The following is a 20,069-nucleotide window of genomic DNA, read 5'->3' as shown; positions in this document are numbered from 1 at the left end:
GTGTCATTGCATATTAATATCTAATTTGTTTTAGAACTATATTGCAAAAGCTTATTTGTGACCAGGTTATTTATTTTCAGACCCCACGTGTAACTGACTCAGAAACGTTGATAGAGGAAGGCCCATCTGAGGATAAGGGGCACACCGAAGAGAAGTTGTCCCTGGTTTCAAGAAAGAAAGCACATCTTGGGAGTTCAGACAATGTTGCTACTATCTCAAATGAAGAACGATCTGACACTGGTTTTCCAAACTCTGTGATAGCTGAATTTCCTGAAGAGCCGGTCTCTGAGAATTTATCACCCAACACTACTTCTTCATTGGAAGACCAGGGGGAGGAGGGGATACCTGAGCCCCAGGAAACATCTACTCCTCTTCCTCAGAGTTCTCTGATAGAGGTTGAACTTGAAGATGTGCCATTTTCACAGAATGCAGGACAGAAGAACCAGTCAGAGGAGCAGTCTGAAGCATCTTCTGAGCAACTGGATCAGTTTACCCCATCAGCAGAAAAAGTTGTGGATAGCAGCTCGGAAGAAATAGAAGTGGAAGTGCCTGTGGTAGACAGGCGGAATTTAAGAAGGAAGGCCAAAGGGCATAAAGGACCTGCTAAGAAGAAAGCCAAGCTGACCTGAATGAAGAAATGCAGATTATAAATCCTCTTCTTTGTAACATAATTGTTATTTTTAAAATATGGTAATTAATAAACAGCATGGGACACAGGACAAAAATTTCCAAAATTTCAATTTGAACTTATTTACTATGCATTTTTTCTCTTCCCTTTAGGACGTAGGATTCACCATTCTTTTTAATTTTTAGGCTATTTTTTGTAAATGGAATTTTTTATTTTTATTAATCATGTTTCAATTTTGGGAAACCAGATCATATTATATTTTCTTTAGCGGGTGAGACATCTGACCATTAATATTTCAAAAAGTGTAATTAAAAAACTGTGAAAGTAGTAGGCTTTCCATTACTTGTAAGGATCACAGAAGTCTTTTTTACAAAGGGTTTCAACAGTAAAACTTCGTGAGGGTTCCAGAAGTTTTATCTTAAATATCAAAACTAATCACCATTTTTAAAAATGTAGACATGCCTAAGCAAAAGTGTCAGTAAATTAGAATAAATAAAACTTCAAATAAATGAGAGCACAAAAACAGAAATTTACAGTCAAAGGTTTATGAAGATATTTTGGTTTTGGTCTCTTAATCCTAGTTGTAGATGCAGTTTCTTCCATTGACTTCAATGTCAGTGGAAAAGTACACACAAAATCTGTTAATGACTCATTCTTTCTATCATCTGATATTAACAGTACTATTAGGGTTTTAACTGGCATGTGGGCACTAACATAATTATTTAAAATACCATTTGAATTATTAGTTTGGTATGAATTTTTCTATCTCAGTATATTTACAGATGCTTATAAGCTTAAAAAGTATACTTTCAGCATTTAATGAGGTTAAACATCCCACTAATATAATTTAGCGATGTAGTTTAACTTGGACTATCTGGTCCTGATCAGATAGATAAATTAAGCTGGAGGGTATACATTTATCCCCACCCAGTTAACATCTATACTTGGAAATGTGAGGCTCCTTCCTAAGGCTTCTCCTTAATCCTGCCACTGCCCTAATTCTAGAGTCTTATTTATATTCCCCTCAGCTTTCATTCATTTCTCTCTCAGAGTTGTTCCCCAGTCAGAAGATCATCTTGCCTCCTGGTTTATACACTTGATATTCATTTTTTGGGTAGGCTTGGAGCTGCACCCCACAATCTTAGACCGGCAGGAGCAAAGCTGCCTTAGGAGTTGTAGTTGCAAGAGCTTAAATCAAATTGAAGGCTTCAGTTGTCCCTTTGGTCTTACTCACTCTTGATTTGTTCTGAGTACGGGTTGCAAGCTATTAGTAGTTATGTGTACATTGCGTTGCCATGGCAAAGGTCTTTGCCTAGGAAAATTTTAAATACAAAATCCCTGAACTGTTAATTTTTGTATAATAATTTATTTTAAAATGAACAAAAAGGTTGTTCTTAGAATCCAAAGAGAATCTCAAAACAATCTTCTTCTTTGGAAGTATTCAATGTACTCAAATTTGCACTTAACTGAAGAATGTTTTGAGACTATTTAGGCTGTTTTTAAAATAGCTTGATCTTGATCCTTTATGTGAAAGAAATATGTTGTGACATTGTGTTATTATTTGAGGTGCTAAGGATTGACATTGAAGGTTTATTCAGTCTATAGTCAGGTGATGTCATGTCAATAAATTTTATTTTGGAATGTTCGTATTTTAGGAAGATCTAATGAGTCAACACCTTTAAGCAGGCAAAATAGTAAACCCTACTAATCATGTAAGATTTTGAACACTTGTATCCTTTATATTTTTAAATTATTGGTCAGAGGTAAGCCAGATTATTTCATTGTAATGGAAAATTAGAGCACTTTGACCATTTATTTTTTTCAACAAATACTCATTAACTGAAAGAATAAGTATGGCTAATACTAGTGAATCTATCAAATGTTCATGCTGTTTGATATATTTTATGGGAAACTTTTGTTAATGTTACAACTGGGAAATAACTAAAGATTCTGTTAAGTAAATTCTTAACCTTTCCATTTTTCATTTCTTAGATTTAAAAACAACTTTTATATATTCTACTTTTTTATTTGGATTGCTCATTGTTCTGTTTAAAATATCTTCTTTAAACAGGAGTAGTTTTTTAAAGATTGAGCTGACAACTCTTGATATGTGAATATAGTTGCTGAGTTTACAAAAAAAATGTTATGATTGCTAGGGACTAACAGTACAAACTTATTCTTGTTAAACTTAAACAGTAAGTGAATTTTAAGCAATTTCAAAATTTTTTGTCCAGCAGAGAAGAAAACTTCTGTTACAGATTATCTCTGACAGAAAATCTTATTTTGAGGTTTATAGATTATAGACAAAAAAAGGTCATGTGGAAAATCCAACTTCCATGTTCAGTAACTTGAGTACAGAATTTATAACAAAATTTATCTTAAATCTAAATAAGCTTTATGAGATATTTGTAGTTTTTGCAAGGCATTAGAAAAACTTTCAGAATTACAGAGTACTGAAGTATAATTTCAACCAGCTAGTCTAGTTGTTGAGTGTCCAATCACCTTCTGCATAATCCTTTGTGAACTGCTTTTTCGTTCATGGAGAAGGGAGTTCTCTTTTTGTGTACATACATACATATTTCCTTGTGTAATATAAAGCAGATGCAAAATTTTAGTTCTAAATTATTCAATTGTTAGACATCACAGAAATTTGTATATTAACTAATTTATTATAAAGCTCCTTTACAACTTTTAAAGGTAAGAAGTTCTATTATGATTTTTTACAAAATCAAACAGCATGGCTTAGAATGTCAGCCTTCTGCTTTAAATGTGTCTATATTCATGGAGTTTCCATTCAGTGCAGAGATGGTAAGGATAACATCTAGTCATTAATGGTTTACCTTTACCAGACCACCAGAACACTACCTAAAATGGTTTCAGTGACTTTAGAAAAAATTTTTTGAAGGTATATGATTGCATCAGATTGAACTTTTACCTAAATATCTGCTCTTAACATTCTGCTTTACCCTTTGGAATTACCTTCTAAGGTTTGGTCACACCAGCAAACTGAAACAGATCTTAATGTAAATAAAGAATTTCTACTAACATTACTCATCTGTGTAACAGTTTTAGAAACAAATTACTGCCTTGTATGTCCACTAGTAGCAATATGGTGTTTCAGGTGTGATCTAGTCTTTCACGGGTGTGATTAGTTACATATGTCACGTTTATGTTTTTATACTTAATATCAAGCTTTCTTTGTATCTTATAAGATAGTAATTTCCTTCATGTTGGGTTCCAAAGAACAAGCAAACTTCATTTCTGTAGTATCAAGCAATTACCGGAAGTCAATTTTTTTCACCTTCTAGAACTTTTCATTCATGTATTACCTATTTTTATTAGTGACAAAATCATGTGTTGAAATCTAATTGTGAGAAAGGTCCAGCTTGTCATCAAGTGATTCTATCATACTGAATGTCATTTCGAAGAACTAACCTTTCTTTTCCTAAGCATCTGTATGTGTTCTAAAACTTCCACTATATTTATAGAACTTAGAAAATATATTATTCAGAAATGCAAGTCTTACTGGAATATTAATACCTTTGTTTTCTTGGTAGGTTTTTTTTTAAGTTTAAAAAAGTAGTAATTAAATCTATATTTTGTGATTGTTTCCTGATTTGTGTTTTGAAATTCTTTTCCCCAGTTTTGTTTATGAAGATGTGTTTAGATAATGAGTTTGTTTAGATACTGAATGATTTTGTTAAAGGCACAATTAATCACATTGGTTGTACTTTGCAGACAGTAAAAAAAATAAACAGAATTTAAAACGTGGTGATTATAGATTAATGTAATACCATAAACACCATAAAGCTCAAAGCCATAAATGTATAACACATCACAAAAGTGCTTTGACCAAATTAGAACCCTGAAACATGACCTTTTTATATTTGCTAAGTAATTGCAAGTAAATTATCTTCAGGGTGTCAGTGTAGTCTTTTTTCCCTTTTAAAACTATGCTAGAATTGTTTAAACCAATTTTTAACACATTGACTGCCCTGTGAGCTGTATTTAACTCAGGCCAGTTTTAACCCTGGGGCCTCTTGAAGCAAAACCCTGTAGCTGCTTCTTGCAAATCTTACTTGTTAATCTTGTTACAATATTGACAAATTAACTCTAAAAACATGGATTGTGTTGCATATAACTCATGCACAGAAAATGATAAAAAATAACAAATTAGAAAGGATTATTTTAATAAAACAGTGGCCCCAAGGAAAAGTTTTCTCCCTAGTGTGGCAGTCAATGTGTTAATATTTAATACCATTCTGAAAGTATACATATACTACTCTAGAATATAGAAAAACATGAAGAAAATAGACATTTTAATATAACTTTTTCATGTTTCAAGTAGAAAATATTATCCCCAGTAGGTATTACTATATATGGTGAATGAAAGGAAAAAAATGTTTAGAATGCTAATTCATTCACTTACTGTACTGAGAAGTTAAGGATTAATCACTGGTGAAGAGATTTATCTAAGAATTCTCAAGATTTTCTAATGTGTGCCTTCTCTCACATACTTTTAGTGTAAATACTTTATAAACTTAAATATTACCATGTGTTATTGCTACATTTTTTAGGATTAATGATGAACAGTGCAGAAGAGATTTCAGGTAAGGTCTGAGAACTAAGAGTTTCTAAGCCTAGGCCCAATAATTAAGTCATGCATTAATTTTTTTGAAAGGTCTTTTCAATTACACTGGTGGTTTTCCAGTAATAACAGATCTGCATTGCCGAATACTGACTCATTAATGCAGATAACTGATGAGGTAGGATAGCTGTAGATTTGCTTTTTCAATCGTTCAATTTTATGAAGATGGGGTCTACACAGATCCCAAAATAAAGACCACTTTGTAAAAACCGGATCATTTTAATGTTTTATACAATTTGATAAATAGTTCTTTTGATGACTGCAGACATGTAAGGCTATTTGGTGGCATTCAGAAACATCACTGTAATGGTGGTTTTCCCAACTGGTATGTAGTCTTCAATAATTAGTTACTTGTATGAAACTGCTATCAAACCAGTAAGACTGCATTTATACATCCATCATTTTCAGGATTGTTGGTAACCTGGGCATATTTCCCTAAGGAAAAAAAGGGAAGGATGTTAGCTAATAGAAATTAATTTTAAAGAATATAACTTTTGCCTAAAATATTTCTAATTACCACTTTTAAGAAATAAGAAAGGAACCATAAGGGATGAGATTTTACAAAATTATTCAAGTCCAACTTCTCTGAGTTCTAAAGACAATTTTGATATAAATAGTGCTTTTAGAAATAATGGCCAGCTTCATGTACACTGTATTAACAGGGCTTTGTGGATTGACCTGAGCATTGCTACTTTTCCACACAGTTCTTTCTGGAAAATGCATCCAGTATGAAATGAGTTTCAAATCAATTTAACAATCTATTTTATAACTGAGGCCAGCCAACATGAAGTATTAGTCAAATGACTTAAGAAGTTGTAGTATATTCTTTCAAAGAATGTCAAAGTTTAGAGATACCTGAGCACTAAAAGCAAAAAACTAAGCAAATGAAGAAAAATCCAAAATTTGCTGCATGACACATTTCCATTTTCATTACCACGGAACTAGTATGGTTATGTGTTTGATGTATGCTATGCTTCCACTGCTCATGGTTAATGAATTTTCTTCAAATTTTTTTTGCATCTGCTTCCCTTAGAATAAATGATTTTTATTAAAAAGCATTAAAATAAATCTAAAAATGTATTATGTAAAACTTATGTAACTGAAACTAATAAGCTACACTTAAAAAGAATTCATAACTACTTTTTCTATTAAAATATTCTTCCTAAAGGTTTACATCTGATTTAGATCAAGTTTTAACTTATTTAGCTTGTCTGCATTAAAAATTTGCTGCATACTTTTTATCAACTTGAAGGTATTTTTTTTTTTTTTTTATACAGAGTCTCACTTTGTTGCCCAGGCTAGAGTGAGAGCCCTGGCATCAGTCTAGTTCACAGCAACCTCAAACTCCTGGGCTCAAGCAATCCTATTGCCTCAGCCTCCCAAGTAGCTGGGACTACAGGCATGCGCCATCATGCCCAGCTAATTTTTTGTATGTATATATATTTTTTAGTTGGTCAATTAATTTCTTTCTATTTTTAGTAGAGACGGGGTCTCGCTCAGGCTGGTTTCGAACTCCTGACCTTGAGCAATCCGCCCGCCTCAGCCTCCCAGAGTACTAGGATCACAGGTGTGAGCCACCACGCCTGGCTGACTTGAAGATATTAATGTCACGACTATAGAACACCAACAGCCCATATTCAAAAATTTACTTACCCCAGATAACCTTGCCTCCTTGTGTCACAAGGCCCAACTCGCTCACGTTGACCTCAATGACAGTTCCTTTAGTAATAACACCCAAAGTTGTATATAATGGGGATGAGGGATTCTTCTTTACACCAAGTATTGGTAGGCAAAAGGTAGCTTTCAGTTCAGGATGTGTTACATGGGCCTTCTTGAAACGTAAGCCCTAGTAAGTCAAACACAGCACAGAATGTTGAGTGCAAAATGTTAACGATAAGGAGTAGTCCTTTTTGCTTATTTTTTCCAGCCATCCCCAAAAAACCATGAGTTGAATGATGTCCACTCTTAAAGGATCAAATAAAATACTAGCAATTCTGCAGGCAAAAAGTCTGATAGTTAATAGGATAAATATGGGGAAAATGCCCACATTTGTACCTCTGAAAAGTTTTTACCATGTAACAGCCATCTAGGAACACTCAGGATTTTACCTTGTCTGGTTATCTACATTTACTAAGGACTTGCTACATGCCAGGCAATACGCTAGAGCTCACAAGTGGCTCATGTAAACATAACCCTTCCTCACATTTTTTCAAATAAGGATTGGCAGGTTAGGTGACTTGTTTACAGGTTAAATGGTAAACATTCTGATTCGAAGTCTTTATAAAATATACTTCAGCTACCTTCCATGATGAGAAAAGGGGTGGATTGTCACCTTTATTTGTGTTGATGGTAATAAGGATCAAAGACTGGAGAAAGCCCAGCGAGGTCTTCCTTACAGAAACCAGTTATGGAGCCACCCAGTCACATAGACAGTGTCTCTTGGGGTGTAGCACTCCCACACAACACTTTGCAGTCTTTTTAAATTTTTGCCTCTATGTGGGGTAGGGAGAAACAACACAAAATCAGACTCTTAGTAACATTCATTAATCAAGTTTGTAAGAAATTTACACCATACAAAATGCCATCCAGTTAATTCACAATGGCAAATCTGTCAAGCTACAGAAAACCTAGCACAGCCTGACTCAAATATTCTTTCCCTATAGAACTGATAAAGTTATCAAAATGTACTTGTAAGATTATGAAATAAAGGGGAGTCTATAATATAATCCAGGGGTGGGCAAGTGATTTTCTGTAGAGGACCAGATAAATATTTTAGGCTTTTTATAGGCTATATGGTCTCTTTTGTAACTACTCAACTCTGCAGGAAGGGAAAACCAGCCATATGCAAAATATAAATGAACAGGGATGGCCATGGTCCAATAAAACTTTGTTACAGAAACAGGTTGTTTGCCAATATTTTAATCGAGTAATAATTCTCAGGGCGAGCACTAGGATTAGCACTGAAACTTTCTTTCTCTGATTGTTTTCCTAAGCAGGCTGACTATCTAGTTGGGAGAATTAATTCAGACTCTTTGAAGGGATTTTACAAAGATGTATCTTCAATTATATTTTTCCCTGCGGGTAGAGACGGAATTCAGTTTGGGGTCATATTACCACTAATGGTATCAACATAAATTAAGCTACTTTTGTATTAAATTCCCGTTCTTTTTCCAATGATATCATATTGAATGTTTTCAAAAGCATTAGGATACTTTCCTTACAAAACTGGAATCGAGTCTTTTTTTTTTTTGAGACAGAGTCTCGCTTTGTTGCCCAGACTAGAGTGAGTGCCATAGTGTCAGCCTAGCTCACAGCAACCTCAAACTCCTGGGCTCAAGCAATCCTGCCGCCTCAGCCTCCCAAGTAGCTGGGACTACAGGCATGCACCACCATGCCCGGCTAATTTTTTCTATATATATTAGTTGGCCAATTAATTTCTTTCTATTTTGTAGTAGAGATGGGGTCTCGCTCATGCTCAGGCTGGTTGTGAACTCCTGACCCCAAGCAATCCATCCACCTCGGCCTCCCAGAGAGCTAGGATTACAGGCGTGAGCCACCGTGCCCGGCCGGAATTGATTCGCTGTGCCTGGTGAAGCATGTCGGCAGTCCAAGCTACTCAGGAGGCTGATCACTTGAGCCCAGGAATTTGAGGTTTGAGTTTGAGCTTGAGCTGTTATTGCACCATTGCACTCTTGCCTGGACAACAGAGCAAGATCTCATCTCTCAAAAAATAATAAATTCAGGAAATTGTAATGTACTTTATCCAGTTTAACAAGCAGAACTAATATTTGAGTTACTGCACTCTTTCAAGGACTTACCATTGGCCTAATGAATCTTTCATATTTAGGTGGTTTTCTTGTAAAGCCATCTCCAACAAAGCAGACTTTAGTAACCATCCTCTTCCATGCCTTTTTCTTTCTCTTTCCTGTTCGAATAACTTTTAATACTTCTGTTTCTCCTTGGGCACGAACTTTGGGCAGAGGGACTTCCCATTTTCCCTAAAAATGTACCACAGTTAAAATTTATATTGTTAGTAAAGGATAATGAAAGTAAGTCAAATATGTTTTAGTTCTACAAAGTAGTAGATTCACTTTTTTCCTTAAGCATTCAACATGTTTTTTGGCTCAACTGTTTTCTAGAAGTCTGCACGGTCTCCTCAGAAGCTGCAAATTAAATAGAACTAGTGAAGTTTGTATATCAAGGATATATTAAATAAATGGTTTGCTTAAGCTAAAAATCTTAGTGCCTTGTTATGGGCAAAAATATCACCTTATAATAAGGTAGTGACTTCTCTAAGCAGTATAGGTGCTTACTACTAGTTAACAGCATAAAATTTGAAGACTGTCTTCACCTCTTAATAATCTTTGTATTTCTACTTCAAATGGATTTTGGATTACATTACTAGTAAGACAAAGTCTTTACAGGATGTTTGTACCTTCCTAGAATGTAAATTCTGTGAAAAAATCATAGCTGTGTAAAGCAGTAGAAAGAAACCTGGACTTTCTACATGGGTTCTAGGAGTGACTCTACCATTTCATAGTTATGTGACCAGGAAGAATGATTTACAACCTTTTGGACTCCAGTCTCTTCACCTATAAAATGAGGGGAGTGGGTGAAAAATCAGTGGTCCTCAACCTTTTTGGCACCAGAGACTGTTTTCATGTAAGACAATTTTACCATAGACTGGGGAGGGGGAGGATGGTTTTGGGGTGATTCAAGCACATTACACTAGTTGTGCACTTTATTTCTATTTTTATTGCATCGTAATATATAATGAAATAATTATACAACTCACGATAGCTTGGGGGCCCCTGAGTTAAATCGATAATCTCTAAAGTCCTGTGAAAGCAGATAGGTCTGTTTTAGAACATACACAGTAGTGACTTCCTGTGCTCTTGAGGCAGGGCAAAATAATCCATCAACACATAATCCTTCTGGGCAATAATGCTAAAGTTATACCATTTTAATTTTGCATATTTACACATAAAAATGCAGTAAGACTTTTTTTTTTTTTTTTTTGAGACAGAGTCTCACTTTGTTGCCTAGGCTAGAGTGAGTGTCATGGCGTCAGCATAGCTCACAGCAACCTCAAACTCCTGGGCTCAAGTGATCCTCTTGCCTCAGCCTCCCGAGTAGCTGGGACTACAGGCATGCGCCACCATGCCTGGCTAATTTTTTCTATGTATATTAGTTGGCCAATTAATTTCTTTTTTATTTATAGTAGAGACGAGGTCTTGCTCTTGCTCAGGCTGGTTTCGAACTCCTGACCTCGAGCAATCCGCCCGCCTCGGCCTCCCAGAGTGCTAGGATTATAGGCGTGAGCCACCGCGCCCGGCCCAAAAATGCAGTAAGACTTTTAAAATAAAATTTGGAGACTATAAGCTCTTTATTTATTTATTTATTTATTTGAGACAGAGTCTCACTTTGTTGCCCAGGCTAGAGTGAGTGCTGTGGCGTCAGCCTGGCTCACAGCAACCTCAAACTCCTGGGCTCAAGCGATCCTTCTGCCTCAGCCTCCTGAGTAGCTGGGACTACAGGCATGCTCCACCATGCCCGGCTAATTTTTTCTATATAAGTTGACCAATTAATTTCTTTCTATTGATAGTAGAGACGGGGTCTCACTCTTGCTAGGTTGGTTTCGAACTCCCGAGCTCAAACCATCCGCCAGCCTCAGCCTCCCAGAGAGTTAGGATTACAGGCATGAGCCACTGCGCCCAGCCATATAAGCTCTTTAAATATAAATATCTCAGGCCAGGCACTGTGGCTCACGCCTATAATCCTAGCACTCTGGGAGGCCGAGGCAGGTGGATTGTTTGAGCTCAGGAGTTTGAAACCAGCCAGAGCAAGAGTGAGACCCCGTCTCTACCAAAAATAGAAAGAAATTAAATGACCAACTGAAAACATAGATAGAAAAATTTAGCAGGGCATGGTGGCACATGCCTGTAGTCCCAGCTACTCAGGAGGCTGAGGCAGAAGGATCGCTTGAGCCCAAGCAACAGAGTGAGACTCTGTCTCAAAAAACATAAATAAATAAAAAAATAAAAAAATAGGTATCTCATAGTCTACTACCTGGATTTTTGTCAGTCTATTCACAGGTGCTTAAAAATATCTGTACCCTCTGTTTTTAGCACAATTTAACCTAATATGACACTAAGTACAATGCAGAAGTATTATTAAAAAAATCTACCTGAGTTTTTATTTATTATCAACTCACTCGGAGTTTTCCACCATTCTACTTTTTAACCAATTTTGGCATTGCAGGGCAGCAAAACCAAGTAGCAGTTGTGTTTTTCTTCACAACAGCATAGTGTTAGGGATTTTCAAGTATAGGAAGCAAAAAAATACTGAATTTGAAATTAACAGGTTATTAATTTTTGTTTTTAAGTGATTTTTTAAAAACTAAAGATGCGTGACATCCTAATAAATTTTTTAAAAACTTAAATTCTAAAACCAGATGAGAAAGCAAGTTTTTATAATTAAATCTGCAAAACTTACAAAGACGTCAATACTTAAATAATGGGAATAATAATTGGACTTGATGTTTCAAGTTAAACTGAAGAAACAAAGACCCTCAAATTTGAATTTAAGTAACTCTGAACAAGAAAGAAATAAATACTTGTTATTGCTTACCGCTTTCTCTTTTCTTTTTTGTTTAATCATATTGGAAAGTACTTTGGCTCGGGACTGCCCCTCTCTGTCCAGCAGATATGCAGGTACTGCTCCCTGTGGAGTCTTTTCATCATTCTTTTGTTTGGTGTTTCTCTTTTCATGCATCTTGATACTACCAAGAAGGAAAAAGATTCAAGATTTGTTTTAATAACTGTTACCCAAAGGATGTTAACTTGTTATAACAAATAAATGGGATTACTTACGTCTTTTTCATTTGTATTTTCTCAGCATGGCGCTGCTTATGGTAGAGCTTAGCCTTCAGACCAATCATCTTCTTTGCTTTCTTCGACCGTTCATGAGCCTCTCGGCTTTCCTTTTTTCTCTTTTTCTCATGGTAATCCAAACGATACCCATAGCGTTTACGGTGTAATTCAATATATTCATTTTGTGGCTATAATGATGCAAGAAATGTTACTTTAATTTTTAAAACTACTGACCATTCTAAAATACTTTTACACAGCACATAAAGTAGGTAAGACCCTATATCATCCAAATATTCACTTGTTTAAATGTTTCTTATACTATTAAGTCTGTTCATATGATGTAAGTTAAATAAATTTTGATCTTGGATACTACGAGGCATCAGGGTTTAAATCTATAATGATCTCAGCAAAGGTTACTGTTTATTGAAGGGAAATGTCTAAAATCCACTGGACAAACAACCTGCCCATTTTAGGTGTAGGCATACAAAGTTTTTACTAAGTATAGTTCTGTAAACACCACAATCAAGATATAGAGTATTTCCATCACCCCCTCAAATTCCCTTGTCACTTTGAAGTCAATCCTTTTTCTTCACCCTCAATATGATATCTATCCCAATAATTTTGCCTTTCCCAGAAGGAAATATAATAGGGATCTACAGCACATAGCCTTTTGTATCTGGCTTCCTTCACTTAGCCTAAGGCTATTGCAATCTACCCATTGCTGTTGCTGGTATCTGTACTTCAATCCTTTTTATTGCTGAGTATTATGCCACTGTATGGATATACAACCATTTTTTAATCCACTGATCAGCTGACGAATATTTGGGTTGTTTGCAGTTTTTGGTGATTAGGAATAAAGCTGCAAAATAGTTTCATGCAGGTTTTCTTGTGGACATATGTTTACTGCTAGACTGTTTTCCAAAGTGGCTGTATTATTTTGCATTTCACCAGCAATGCATGAGATCCCTTTTGCATTTCAAATGCCAGCTTTATTTTAAACACGCAGCCCAAGTCTATCTGTATTTTAAGACTGCAAAAATAAAATGATGCAAAGCCAACTCCAGCATAGAGAACACTGCTAAGTAACAATAAGCTGTGGTGTTTTCAACTGTTAACAGATAAACTTTGCAGCAACCCCAGGAAAGGTTGTGGAATGCCATTTTTGCAAACAGATTAGACAGGTAGTAGAGAAACAATACGGGCAGTGAGATCTGGACTGTTAAGCCGGCTCTAGAATTCATTAGCTGTTTGGTCTTTGGCAAGGACGCCATCAGTTTCCTCGGAAGTATAACGAAGTGGGGAGATAGGGTTATCACAAGACTCAACCATATTCCTACTTGGCTCTGGCACTGATGATCTCACAAGTGGCGAAACCAGGAATTTAACAGAGTGAAATCTGTCTTCCACCAAAGCCTGTATTCTGGGAAATACCCACTCTGTGTCCCTAAAGTGAAGTTTTTTCCCCCCTCCCTAGAGCCTACTCCACGGAGTTTACCCTCTTTCCCTTCAGCAGTAGCTCACTTCCGCCTGCCCCCCCCCACCCTCTGCCCAGCACCGCGAGACCCTCAGGCTCTACTAACTCAGATACCCTACGTCGCGAACGCCGCAGGCAGCCTCATTACCATGGTGACGGCCGCAGAGCCCCAGGTCCCGACTTCTCCCGGACGAAGAAGCTCTCGATCTCCGTGTCTCAGAGATCCACGAGCCGACTTAGCGCAGGCCGCAACAGGAAAAGGTCATCCTTTAAAAGGTCCGAGTGAAGCGCAAGCGCGACGCACCCGTTCCGAGCCTCTAGTCTCTGCTTTTGCTTTGAGCAAGAAGGGCGGAAGTTGCTGGTAGGCGACATTTGGCTGGTGCACCACCGGAAGTGGAGTGTGGCTGCCAGAGGAGGCGCGTTGAGGGGTAAAATGTAAAGCACCTTTTTTTAATATGTAGACACGAGGACGTTTTCCGAGGCAGTGCGTGGACACGTAAGGCTGTTGCAGATTTGGCGCAGCAGGCGCCTCTTGCCCTCACAGCCCAGTGCTGAAAAGCTAATCTCCCGCACACGACTCTCCCTAATGCCGGGTAAGTACCGCACCGAGCCTGCGACTCCGCGTGCCTACGACCCTGTCTCGCTCTGGGCTCTGCTGACCTACCAGGCTGCGAATGACACAACCAGCCACGGAGGAGGGGGACAGGGCCTCCAGAACACCCCGCGGTGTTGCTCTGTATGGACGTTTCTCTCTAACCTTCAGCGAGGGCGACTCATCTTTATTCCTGTTACTGTGTGTAATGTGTGCACGGTGGAGAACGATGCACAAGAATTAAAATTTTATATATAGGAAAGTAAAACTTTACAACTGGCAAAAAACAAAAAAACAAAACCCGTCCTGGTCTTCTGGAGGTACGGGACTGATTCCAGAAGTTCTTGGACCAAATGCTGAGTGGACTTGCATTTAGTAGCCCTCTAGTGCCTAGATTGAAGTAATTCACTCTTAAGAAATTACCAAGTTAACATGTGGATGCTTAATTTTCTATTCTTAATTCTTTACAGTTACATAAAAATGCATTTTGGTTGGTGTGATGTTTTTGTCATTTCACTAAATCTATATCGTCATATCTTTAAGTTTTTTTTTGAGACACAGTCTCACTATTGCCTAAGATAGAGTGCCGTGGCGTCAGTCTCGCTCACAGCAACCTCAAACTTCTGGGCTCAAGCAATCCTGCCTCAGCCTTCAAAGTAGCTGGACTACATGTGTGAGTCAACGCACCAGGCTAATTTTTCTCTATTTTTAGTAGAGATGGTCTTGCTCTTGCTCAGGCTGGTCTCAAACTCCTGAGCTCATGCCATCTTCCTGCATCGGCCTCCTAGAGTGCTATGATTACAGGCATGAGCCACTGTACCTGGCCTTTCTTTAAGTATTAAAATGTGTTGAACAAAAAAGGGATATTTTATGCTTTTCATATTTACTCAGAATTTTGCATTGAATTTTTGATAGCTAAAAATATTGTTCCTACTTTTTATAAAAAAGTAATACTTTTTTTTTGAGACAGCATCTCACTCTGTCACCCAGACTAGAGTGTAATGGCATCATCATAGTTCACTGCAACCTCAAACTCCTGGGCTCAAGTGGTCCCCTTGGCTCAGTCTCCTGAATAGCTGGGACTATAGGCATACACTACCACACCTGGCTGATTTTTAAAATTTTTTGTAGAGATGGTGCCCAGGCTGGTCTTGAACTCCTGGGCTCAAGTGATCCTCCTGCCTAGGCCTCTAAAGTGCTGGGATTACAGGCGTGAGCCGCTGCACCCAGCCAAAAGTAATATGTTTTTACCATACATATTATGCATGTCTAACTGATATATACCTTACACGTAATACATAAATTTAGTTTTAAATTTTGTATTTTTCTTTTTCAGAGAATACCAGTTTAGAGGATCAAGATGTTGACCAACTTGAGGATATTTATATTGAATCATCAGAAAATATCCAGTTTGCACATTAATGTAAGCTTTTCTTGTAAAATTAAGTGTACTTCAATAACTTCAGTCACTTTACTGCCTAAAATGCATAGTATATCTCATCAGCTTTTGATTCCAGACTTAGTTTAGTCATAACCATTGGATATCCTCAAGGCAAATTAACTTAAAAGAAATTACCTTAATTTAATAAGAAATATAATAAAAAATTACCTTAATTAAGAAAAACAACAACAGATATAGCTAAATGCTGGTCTCATGGAATACTAAAATGCCATTTGTTTTTGGAGGGAGGTAGGCCTCTATACCTTTTCTAAGAATAGCAGCACTTAATGGACATCCTTAAACTGCTAACTAAAAATATGCTTTTGAGACTCCTGGGAAGTAAAGTTCCTCCTAAATCAATGTCAAGATATAACATAATTGTACAGTGGTTGATACAATAAAACTACTTTGGTTTTCGTCTGCAGAGCTGTTGAGAGTCAGCTTCTTGGGCAATCTAATATTTGTTTCATATTTTAGGAATGTTGTCTTGGTCTCTAAGCTCTGATCTGACTCCTGAATCCTCTTCAAAACACTATAAATTATTTTGTAAACTATCACATCTTCAGTATCCTCAAATGAAATCATGCCCCCCCCCCTTTTTTTTTTATCTATAGCTACGTGAGAGACTACTTTAAAGCTTCTCTGGGTCATCTCTTTTTATCTTCTGCAGTGACTTAACAGGGAGTACAGTAGTCCCTCCTTATCCGCAGTTTTGTTTTCTGCTGTTTCAGTTACCTGCAGTCAACAGAGGTCTGAAAATATTACATGGAAAATTACAGAAATAAACAATTTATAATTTTTAAATTGCACGTCATTTCGAGTAGCATGAAGAAATCTTACACTGTCCTGCCTCATCCCAGCCAGAAGGTGAATCATCCCTATTTCTAGCATATCCACACTGTATATGCACTAGCTGCCATCTGTAGCCATCCAGGCTGTCAGATTCACTGTCATGGGAGTGCAATGTGTGCTACTTTTAATCATCTGTGTGGCTTTTTATTTTTATTTTTTATTTTTTTTGAGACAGAGTCTCGCTTTGTTGCCCAGGCTAAAGTGAGTGCCATGGTGTCAGCCTAGCTCACAGCAACCTCAAACTCCTGGGCTCAAGCGATCCTACTGCCTCAGCCTCCTGAGTCACTGGGACTACAGGCATGGGCTACCATGCCTGGCTTATTTTTTCCATATATATTAGTTGGCCAATTAATTTGTTTCTATTTTTAGTAGAGACTGGGTCTCGCTCTTGCTCAGGCTGTTTCGAACTTTTGACCTTGAGTGATCCACTTGCTTCGGCCTCCCAGAGTGCTAGGAACCTGTGTGGCATTTTGAAGAGTATATATTTTTCTATTCTATTTTTATGTCATTAAGTGGCCCAAGGAGTTACACAGTTTTTCTTCAGTGTTTTTATTGCTGACAATCCAGACTATGCTGCCTGTGAAAGGTAGACACTGAGTCTTTTTATCCTGGTCATTATGCAGTGGAAACTTGAGTCTCTACTCTTGCAAATATTTTCTTAGGATGATAGTGTATTATTGCCAGAAACTTGGTAACTAATATCAAGATAATGTAGAAGGCACAGACATGCATTCCATGATATAAAACAAAACACCAAAAACAACAGATTGTGGGATCCCAAAATCATTATATACATTGACAATTCCAAATGTATTGGCAGCCATTAAATGTATATCTAGTGGTCTAGGGATAAATTGGGATGGAGAATGTTCAACCTCTGCATGGGAACATTAGGAGAAGGTAAGAGAAGCAGCTATAGTAGATGGTAGAGTTGGCCTTAAGCTGATCTGCTCCAACTGAGTGATTCTCAATTGTAATGCTACACTGGAGACACCTGGGGAACTTTTAAAAATGCCACTGCCCAGATTCCCCATCCTGCCTTTCCTTTCCCCACCTGCATCTTTTTAAGAAGCTTTCCAGGTAATTTTAATGTGTAACTGCTTGTTGTAAGTCCTGAAAACAACTAATGGTTTCAGAGTTCCCCTACAAGCTCTTAGCACTTGGGAGTGCAGTGCTAAGAGGAGCACTAAGGTATATCTATGGTGAGATACCATATTTAAACTTTCTGGCACTCTCTGACTTTCTAAACTTCAGGGTTGTGATTCTCAAACTGTAGCTGTCAGAATGACCTGGGGGGCTAGTTAAAGCAGATTCCTGGGCCCTATCCCTAGGAGTTTCTGATTGTCTTCTCTGGGGTAGGCACCAGAATTTGCAAATAAGTCCTCACTCTATGCTGACGTTGCAGGTCTAGGAGAACCATTGTTTTAAGGTCAGCTCAAAGTAGCAGATCAGTATTAATTTTATCCTTATTCTTTCTGTAGGATAAATTTAGGTTGTCATTTTAAAAGAATTGGAGTTAATAAATTTGGACTACTGTAAGGATATGCAAAATATTTTGTTTTCTGACAAGGCATAGTTACGTTAAAACTGCTGTGTCATGCTAAAATAAAATTAGTGTCATGTTTCTTTTTCTCCTTATTAGAATATGTGCTTCTGTAAAATAAGAACAAGTTTAAAAAGATTAAAGCTGCATATGCCTCTTGGAAGAAATTACAGTTCCCTACCAGGTACAAAAATATTATATTCTTTTCATTTTATTTAAACTGTTGGCTTTATCCCCTCTCCCTCTCTCTCCCTCTCTCTCCCTCTCTCTCCCTCTCTCTCCCTCTCTCTCCCTCTCTCTCCCTCTCTCTCCCTCTCTCTCCCTCTCTCTCCCTCTCTCTCCCTCTCTCTCTCCCTCTCTCCCTCTCTCCCTCTCTCCCTCTCTCCCTCTCTCTCTCTCTCTCTCTCTCTCTCTCTCTCTCTCTCTCTCTCTCTCTCTCTCTCTCTCTCTCTCTCTCTCTCTCTCTCTCTCTCTCTCTCTCTGTCTCTCTCTCTGTCTCTCTCTCTGTCTCTCTCTCTGTCTCTCTCTCTGTCTCTGTCTCTTTTGTTTGCAATAATCTCCCTTATTAGGGGTCTCCAACCATTTTTTACTTCTTGGCTTTTTCCTTGAGATTATTAGAGGGTGGGAGTACCAGTAGAGTTGTACTCCTCCTTTCCCAGCCATGCTGATGAGCTGAATGAAGGGAAGGTTAGTGGTTTTAGTAGCGGGTTCAGAAGTTTACCATGTGAGTCTAACTGTAGAGTGCTCTTGTGAAATATTTATTTTCTAGCTTCTGGTTTTTATGCAGGTGTTTTCTGTTAATAGAGGTATACTAGAATGTATTTTGGAGATTCTTAAAAGTAGTTTGGTTAAATATTTATCTGGGATAGTTTAGATTGGATATATGGCTATCAAAAGCTAAAAGTTGAGGAGCTGACTACTTTCAGTTTTGAATGTCCTTCCTGTATTTGCAATAAGCAAACACATAGTAGGCTCTGTGAAACTAGTTGAATTCTGTTGCTATTCTCATTACTATCTTTGTCATGTGAGAATAATAGAGTAAAACTAATTGGCTGTTGACTTACAAGGGCACGTGAATTTAATGAGCCAATTATTGATGTGTATCTAAGTTTCTATATTTTGCCCATGTGAATTTAACTAGTAGTACAGATTATCTTTTGATCTTTAAATGCCATGGGGTTTTTAAATTTTTTTTTGAGACCGAGGCTTGCTTTGTTGCGCAGGCTAGAGTGAGTGCTGTGGTGTCAGCCTAGCTCACAGCAACCTCAGGCTCCTGGGCTCAAGCGATCCTTCTGCCTCAGCCTCCCGAGTAGCTGGGACTACAGGCACGCACCACCATGCCCGGCTAATTTTTTCTATATATATTAGTTGGCCAATTAATTTCTTTCTATTTATAGTAGAGACAGGGTCTCGCTCTTGCTCAGGCTGGTTTTGAACTACTAACCTTGAGCAATCCGCCCAACTGGGCCTCCTAGAGTGCTAGGATTACAGGCGTGAGCCACTGAGCCGAGCCCCCATGAGTTTTTTTTTTTTTTTTTTTTTTTTTTGAGACAGAGTCTCACTTTGTTGTCCAGGCTAGAGTGAGTGCCGTGGCGTCAGCCTAGCTCACAGCAACCTCAAACTCCTGGGCTCAAGCAATCCTGCTGTCTCAGCCTCCCGAGTAGCTGGGACTACAGGCATGCGCCACTATGCCCGGCTAATTTTTTTATATATATATATCAGTTGGCCAATTAATTTCTTTCTGTTTATAGTAGAGACGGGGTCTCGCTCTTGCTCAGGCTGGTTTTGAACTCCTGACCTTGAGCAATCCGCCCGCCTCGGCCTCCCAAGAGCTAGGATTACAGGCGTGAGCCACAGCGCCCGGCCCCCCCATGAGGTTTTAAAAGTGATATAAAAGTCTTATTTTAGGCCATGTGCAGTGGCTCATGCCTATAAATAATCCTAACATTCTGGGAGGTCGGAGGATCCATTGAGGTCAGGAGTTCAAGACCAGCCTGAGCAAGAGCTCTCTATACTAAA

At 37.8% G+C, this 20,069-nt stretch overlaps 3 protein-coding genes across 6 annotated transcripts in view; 2 read left to right on the top strand and 1 right to left on the bottom strand.

Moving 5' to 3' along the window:
* The window catches only part of FAM169A (family with sequence similarity 169 member A), a 74,544-nt gene extending 69,193 nt beyond the window's left edge, over positions 1–5,351 (top strand). For all 3 annotated transcript variants that reach the window (XM_020290103.2, XM_012783610.2, XM_076008109.1), the window contains one exon: positions 81–5,351. In XM_020290103.2, coding sequence (XP_020145692.2) covers positions 81–629 — 549 coding nt within the window. In that variant the 3' untranslated portion in view covers positions 630–5,351. The remainder of the gene's footprint in view (positions 1–80) is intronic.
* A 124-nt stretch (positions 5,352–5,475) lies between these two features.
* On the bottom strand, positions 5,476–13,926 carry NSA2 (NSA2 ribosome biogenesis factor). The gene is made up of 6 exons (XM_012783665.3): positions 13,771–13,926; positions 12,149–12,336; positions 11,907–12,057; positions 9,095–9,274; positions 6,930–7,122; positions 5,476–5,711 (listed from the first exon to the last, which is right to left on the bottom strand). Exons 1-6 carry the CDS (start codon positions 13,771–13,773, stop codon positions 5,644–5,646), a joined length of 783 nt encoding a protein of 260 aa, XP_012639119.1. The 5' UTR covers positions 13,774–13,926; the 3' UTR covers positions 5,476–5,643.
* Positions 13,927–13,981: 55 nt separating this feature from the next.
* GFM2 (GTP dependent ribosome recycling factor mitochondrial 2) overlaps positions 13,982–20,069 on the top strand; it is a 41,184-nt gene continuing 35,096 nt past the window's right edge. The window contains exons 1-3 of one of the 2 annotated variants that reach the window (XM_020290101.2): positions 13,982–14,215; positions 15,551–15,637; positions 18,150–18,234. In XM_020290101.2, coding sequence (XP_020145690.2) covers positions 15,575–15,637; positions 18,150–18,234 — 148 coding nt within the window. In that variant the 5' untranslated portion in view covers positions 13,982–14,215; positions 15,551–15,574. Of the gene's footprint in view, positions 14,216–15,550; positions 15,638–16,386; positions 16,523–18,149; positions 18,235–20,069 lie in introns of those variants that run through there. The other variant, XM_020290100.2, reaches the window with a different exon arrangement.

Source organism: Microcebus murinus, chromosome 11 (assembly GCF_040939455.1).
Source record: "Microcebus murinus isolate Inina chromosome 11, M.murinus_Inina_mat1.0, whole genome shotgun sequence".
Taxonomy (NCBI): Eukaryota; Metazoa; Chordata; class Mammalia; order Primates; family Cheirogaleidae; genus Microcebus; species Microcebus murinus.
This window is presented reverse-complemented; position numbering and strand designations above follow the sequence as displayed.